The following is a 6,757-nucleotide window of genomic DNA, read 5'->3' as shown; positions in this document are numbered from 1 at the left end:
AAGAATCCCATTTCACTATCTAAAAAATTTGGTGCATTTGATTGGATTGTGTAGAATTATCTGATTAGATTCGTTAAGAGACGCAGGTATCACTTGCTCTTGGAGAAATGCTTCTATGATTATCGAAAACAAAGGTTTTTGTTGCCCTGCGCAACTTTAGTTAGTAGCTTTAGGAGACCAGCATGAGTGAGCAGCCTTCACGATGGCTGCTGGTCCGGCTACGTGTGAGAAAGACATCGAGGTTCCAGAGTCTACGGGTGACATGAGCGCATTGAGATCAGGCTATTAATTTATCCAAGAGCTCAAAATTGTGAGAGTAGATAGGTAGGAAGAGAAGTTTATAGGGCGAAACGAAGCATTCGAGTCGTACAAATTGCATTATTAGTCTACCTTCAGAATATCAGGCACCATTAGCTTAAGGTCCTTTTTATATATAGTAGTCATCAAATTGAATAAATCTATCAGATGAAATAAACATGATTAAACATGAATGTGTTGAGAAAGAAAAAATGCATGTGATTATCAGTTTCGTGCATATAAATGTTTCTGACGAAACCAACTGTATAAGGAAAATAGAATTTATTTAATTCTCAAGAGAAGATCAAAGATACATTGGCAATTTAAATCGGGGCAAAAATTGTAAAAAATGAAAACCTTTGGGTAATTGCTCTCTCAGACAGGAATTAGGGTATAGCTATTTAATCTGAAGAAAACGCCATGTCATAGAGATGAGTTCGATTACCGGTCACTCTTCATAATGCGAATTATGGGCTCAAATCGAATACCAAATCCCTTAACTTCAGATGTTTTCCCCACAAACACCCAAAAAAAAAAAGAACAAAAAAAATCCCTTAACTTCGGATTTCCCTAAACCAATTCGTTGACTTACACCCTCGACTTGCTCCATAATATGTTCCGCTAGTTCTCCTACATCACACACTTACTCTCCTCAACCATTACTCATACATTGATAGCAAATAAAGTGGGCCTAACATATACATAAAATTATACAACAGGCTTAAAAGTCAGGAAATTATAACTTCTTTGATCTTTTATTGTTTGACCTTATTAGTATTATTAAGCTGAGAGCACGGCCTACCACAGATGGGTATCCATCGCTTTTTTTTTTTTCTTGTTGTTTATTTTAATTGTTATGGCATTTTCTTTAGAGATGAGTGACAAACATTGTTATTTATCTGATGTATGTTGACCTAGGCTGTGATGCACCAACAGCGCGCATTATTGGCGGTCCAATGAACAATTCGGTCTCCACCTCAGAACTCATGCTACCTTGGCTCCTGTAGTTTACAGAAGCAGAAACTCCTGCTTTTTCATAGCTTAAAGAAGTAGAAGCTCCTTTTTCTTGAGCTGAATGCTCCATCCACAGCTTTGCACCACTCTGAGCATATCATCATAGTGCAGATAAATAAACAAGAGAAGAAAGAAAGACTAGAAAAATTCACAATGATCGGTTTAAGATTCTTGTCATGATATAACATCACCTCAAACCTCATTCACAGTACGTAGTTGTTGGTAAACAAATAATGGAAAAAGAGTTCAACCGGACTAGTTTACCTGTTCACGTAATTTTGCGTTCTCTTGTAAGAGGAGAGTCTCCTGATTTTAGAAGAAAGAAAGATGGTGTTAGAACTTGGAACTAGTGAAGCAGTTGGACATATATCTGTAAAAATTCCAATGAATAGGTTTTGTAGCACTAAAATTTAAAGATAAATTGGCCACAATTGATCATTTTTCAAATCTCAATTGGTGAAATGATCAGTTTCAAGCTTGCCATTGATATTTGACCATTACGTCATCAATATTTGACCATTGTGTTGTCGATATTCGATTATATGCTGTCAATATTTGATTATGCTCAATTTAGCAATTACGATTTGATTTTATGATCATTTTAGCAAATAAATAAATACCTTTGCCTTTAGTTGTTCCATCTGCTCCATGAATAATTGTGCCTGGAGTCACTTCAAGTTAGTTAAATTCCAATAGAAAAAGAAAATCCATTTAACTGATACGAGTTGGGAGGAAAATGGACTTGTGACCATCAGCTGAAATACATGTACATAAGTACCTTTCTCTCTCTTATGCTACGTAAACTTCGTTCAAGCTGGCTACTCATCTCTTGGAGTTCTTCAACAAGGCAAGAATCCAAATCATTTCCCAAAAGCTTCCTAAGACATACAAATTTCAGAGTTTAGGAAAACCTGAAATGTCAGTTGAGTGAAAAAATGCAGGAGAAGATGATCAAACTAAGCCATAAACCTTTGAGTAGCTTCTAGGATCTCTATCTTCTTGGCCATAATAGCTGATTCATGCTTCAAGTGCTGCATGCATGCAGATTAATTAGTTTTCTCAGTTCAAAGTTCTCTCATATGAGGTTAGATTTAACAAAAGATGAAAGCAGAAAGTTAAAAGGGCGTGCGGAAATCACATCTCTAACAAAATTGTCCGAAAAACAAACATCATACCATCAGCGGCCCTCTCCCTAACTTCTCTTTTCTTTCACCCATTTTCATTTGACGAGCATGTGTCAATGTAGTAAATTAGAGATGATGAACATATTGGAGAAGGATTATCTCCCCTTCAAATTTCCTTCATCTCCAGTCCCCTCTTATTTGAACGGTCACGATTAAACCATGCCAACATCTTGTGTTGACTTCTTTATAAAGAGATAAAGACAACGTGGAAAGTGAGAGTGGAGAGAAAAGGAGGGGAATGAATTTGGATGTGAGAGAATCCTACTCCGAACAAATTCAAAAAATCTTGCCAGCAATTAAAATCTTATGGTACTTTAACATACAGACACAATTGCGTGTGCATGGTAATGATTTTCACATAGCTAGAAGATAACTATAAAGCAAAGTTGGGGTTTTCATAGTAGTTTAGATAAGTTAGATCCCTGTAGTTCGAACTATGTAACATTATTTTTGGATTGATGTGAGTTTGATGAATGTGAGTCCCATCTATTAATCGTGAAACTCAAATGCGTTTTCTTTTCCTTCACTTCATTATTGGTTGTTCTCCTTGCTCTCTCAAAATGGTTAGCCCACTATTATATGAATCAAACTCATGAGAGCTATACATGACACTTAACAATTGGACTCACTCTTGTTAAACTAAAAATTTCCGACTTACTATGCTTGTTTGATTTTTATTTATTAGAATGAAACTCAAATTTGCTGGTTCACTGTAGAGGTGTGGAGTTCCTAACAACTAGTTCTTGATTATCTTCTATATATATTGTTAAGAAAGGTGCATAGCAAAACCAAGTAGGACGAACAAGAACCATCCCAGCAAGTGATCTCAAAAACACTTCCCAGGAATGTAAACTGATTAGGCTAGTAGATCCCTCAAAGGCTTGGTGCTTCTGTCCCCACATAAACCACAACAACCCTCTTTCCCATGCCCACCTTTGGCAATACAAGACATTCCCAGAGAACCATAAAGCACCCAGAAATGCCTCCTAGGCTCCTACTCAAGTTATGTATGGCAAAAACGAGTTCGCCATTTGAGCATGCAACTAAGCAAGGAGTGGTGCTTATTACTCACCATGTACCTCCAGCACACCAGTAAAAACGAATTTTCAATCTCAGCTGATATGAAGAAAATCTATCAAAAACTTCCCAATTAATTTTTCGCGTGCACACACATATACATATGTATGTATATCCCAAAAAGTTAACAACTATACCTCCAGAAGGCATGTAATTTATCCAATTTCTGAACCCTTTACTTCCCTGGTGGAAGGCGTTGTTGCATACTCCCACCAAGCCACCGGAAGCAACTAAAATATTTGCAATTTGTTCAACAGGCCTAAATTTAACAGATTAATTTTACATTTCGTAATGAAAAAGAAATAAATCTTGTTCATATATACTCAACCAGTTCACTTCAAAAGAAATGATTGAGTAAAATGCTATAGTTCTCGTTCTTTATTAAGTCATGTATAAATTGATCTTCTTTCCACCAAGATTTGATGTAAAGTTCTACCTTCTTCTCTATAAATTAAAGGATGCTAAAACAAATAAGCTAAAAGAGGTCATAGCCTTAAAGAGAAAGCTAAAAGTTGTTTTTTTCTTCCCTAATATAGTTATATCAGTAAGACTACTCTAAATGCAATGAAGTCTATACTTTGGACAACATGCACTTGCATACTATCTTCCATCATTTTGAAGATTATGGCCAAAGACTAAATTCATCAGATCAAGATTTTTTAAGTTTCCTTACAAAATCTGAAATCTAAAAGATTGGATTTTCAAAATCCAAGATAGAGCTTCTAACCTGCACATGTTGTTCCACTTCAACCTTGTTGGTTTGCTCATGATCTTTTGCATATTTACGGTATCGTGTTAGAGTATCTCGCATGCTGAAGCATCCAGAAAAATAAAGTCCAAAATATCAGATAATGATGAAATCATTGTACTCCATTCATCCTAGTATCTCTTAACAATATGATATAGATGACATTTTGCAATGATTCAAGTTTTCTGAAATCTCATTCAATTTAGTGGACAAATTCTACATAAATTGTTGCAAAGTACAGAATGCACCAAAGTTAACAAAAAAGCCAGCCAGCATTTAGACCTACACACCTGTAAATTGCAAAAGGAGTAGGCTAATATCAATGAACTTGTGTTGATCATATAACTGTAATCATTCACAAATTATAATTAAAGTACAACTCGATCCATTGTATGCGGATGAGTTTTTAATGTTAGAATTCATTTCAGGTCAGTTTAATACAGCTTGGTTGCTCCCGTTTCAAACTCAAACCGGCTGCTGATGTCCCGTTCACGTTAAATATATGCTAATCGCAAGGAAATAGATACGACGGATGATAACTAGAGCTGGTGAGTTGAAGTAAAATTGGTCAGTGGGGTATAGGATACGTCTAGTGAACTTCATTTAAGTAGAAAAAGCAAAACAAGAGGCCAAAATTATTTTGTAAAAGTTAAAACTTTGAGTACACAAATCTGGCTGGGATGTAGTTGAACAAATACACAGTGTACTAAATATATATCTGAATTGATATGATTATAATTACAAGGGTAAACATCATGTGTAAGATGTATGGTACAAATTAAACATAAATATATATAGGTTGTCAAGTACTGATTATGACTAGAACTAATAGAAAGCTCGAAATCTGTATTGTATTTTTACATCATATATAGTACACCCTAGCATGAGCACCAGGCACCAAGCATCACAAGTACCCCATACCTTGTTGTTTCATTTAATGAAATTAAGCATACAGAACAAAAGAAAGATGGGGTTCCAAGAATTTATAGAAATTAAAGAATACGTACTCAGAGCTGCAGAACTCATAGAGCTTGTCTTTCTGGGAGAAGATGATGACTGCAACTTCTGCATCGCAAAGAACCGAAAGTTCATAAGCTTTCTTTAACAAGCCGTTTCGACGTTTGGAGAACGTCACTTGCCGGCTTGCGGCATTCTCAATTCTTTTCATCTCAATCTTCCCTCTCACCATGTCGTAGCTTTGCCTAATTCATCATTCACCACCATCGTTAATTGCAAAATAAATAAATAAAAAACAAAAAAAGCAAAAATCTTATAAAATTGGTAAAGGTAAGAAACATATATAGCTCAAATAGCTATCTATAGAAGGGTTTTTCAGAAGCAGTACCGAGAAAAAGATTTACAACCTGCACCCAGGAAGATTTGAAGTAGTACTCTAACACTAGAAAAAAAGTCAGATTTGTGAAGAATGTCCGGTGACAACGAAGAAAACCCAGGAGATAGTCAACTTTGAAAACCCCAAGGAAGTTCTGAAGAAAAAGCAAATTATAGATGAACCCCAAAAGGATATATACAAAAAAAATTCCCAAAAACATGATAAATTGAGTTTCTAAAAATAGAACCCAGATACCCCATAAGTGTTAATTACCAAAAGAACACAGAAATACACCCCCAAAAAAGCAACAAGGACACAACGGTATTGGATCTGAAGGATACAGTTATGGAAAATTGATCCGAAACCCTAAAAATAATATTCACAGTGCAGGAGACGCAAAGAAGGAATTTTTTATATGATTGTGTCCAAACTCTTTCTTCGCTTTATTCTCAGGCCACACAACCATTTTCCTTCCATATTGATCGAAAGCTACTTCTATTATTCCCCTTGTCTTTCTGTCCAAACTTCCTGCCCACAAAAAATAAAAAGTAAAAAGCATAATTGTAATTATAGAGTTCTCAATTATAGCAAATAAAAAATGAAATAGCCGATATAAGTGTAGCCAAGTTACTTTAACAGTGTGCTTTCGTCTGCACTCAAATTTAAATTCTCATACTTGTAGTAAAACATAAAAGAGTAATTAAATGATTCACCTCATTTCTTCTCTTATTTCGTAAAATTAAGAGTACAATCAATTTGGACCTCATAAAATTTTTACGAATTTGTTTTAAACGACCGGCTTTAAAAGGTTTGAATGCTCTACAACTCTACATGAATTTTGGTAAATTATGTGGATTTGTACAAACTTCTTTCATGAATTCTTTAAAATTTATTTAACTTCTGCAAAATAAAATAATTTATTTTCCTGTTACACAATTTGAAGGGAACATAAACCTTTATAAATTGATATAGAAATACAAATGAATCAAAATTGTCTTTTCATTTCTCATTTAATTGTGACTTTTATTAAAATAAAACTTAACTAACTAAAAAGAGCGACCTTATATTACATCAGTGTGTTTTCATCTGCTATGAATTGTCATT

At 34.8% G+C, this 6,757-nt stretch overlaps 1 protein-coding gene across 2 annotated transcripts; it reads right to left on the bottom strand.

The window, feature by feature from the left end:
- Positions 1-564: 564 nt before the first annotated feature.
- LOC137721347 (MADS-box protein AGL42) lies at positions 565-6,189 on the bottom strand. 2 transcript variants are annotated; one of them, XM_068460444.2, is made up of 8 exons: positions 5,666-6,189; positions 5,328-5,522; positions 4,300-4,384; positions 2,281-2,342; positions 2,090-2,189; positions 1,932-1,973; positions 1,576-1,617; positions 565-1,399 (listed from the first exon to the last, which is right to left on the bottom strand). In XM_068460444.2, exons 2-8 carry the CDS (start codon positions 5,507-5,509, stop codon positions 1,193-1,195), a joined length of 720 nt encoding a protein of 239 aa, XP_068316545.2. In that variant the 5' UTR covers positions 5,510-5,522; positions 5,666-6,189; the 3' UTR covers positions 565-1,192. The 2 variants fall into 2 exon arrangements, with proteins under 2 accessions (XP_068316545.2, XP_068316546.2); XM_068460445.2 differs by having other exon boundaries at positions 730-1,399; positions 5,685-6,070.
- Between the last annotated feature and the right edge of the window lie 568 nt (positions 6,190-6,757).

The sequence above is a fragment of the Pyrus communis genome, chromosome 1 (assembly GCF_041283825.1).
Source record: "Pyrus communis isolate YQ-2024b chromosome 1, ASM4128382v1, whole genome shotgun sequence".
Classification (NCBI taxonomy): domain Eukaryota; kingdom Viridiplantae; phylum Streptophyta; class Magnoliopsida; order Rosales; family Rosaceae; genus Pyrus; species Pyrus communis.
This window is presented reverse-complemented; position numbering and strand designations above follow the sequence as displayed.

Coding starts and splice junctions, on each gene's coding strand:
- LOC137721347 (XM_068460444.2), bottom strand. CDS start 5,509: ATGGTGAGAGGGAAGATTGAGATGAAAAGAATTGAGAATGCCGCAAGC. Junction 4,385..5,327: donor TATGAGTTCTGCAGCTCTGA/GTACGTATTCTT, acceptor TGGATGCTTCAG/CATGCGAGATACTCTAACAC. Junction 1,618..1,931: donor TGGAACAACTAAAGGCAAAG/GTATTTATTTAT, acceptor TTCTAAAATCAG/GAGACTCTCCTCTTACAAGA.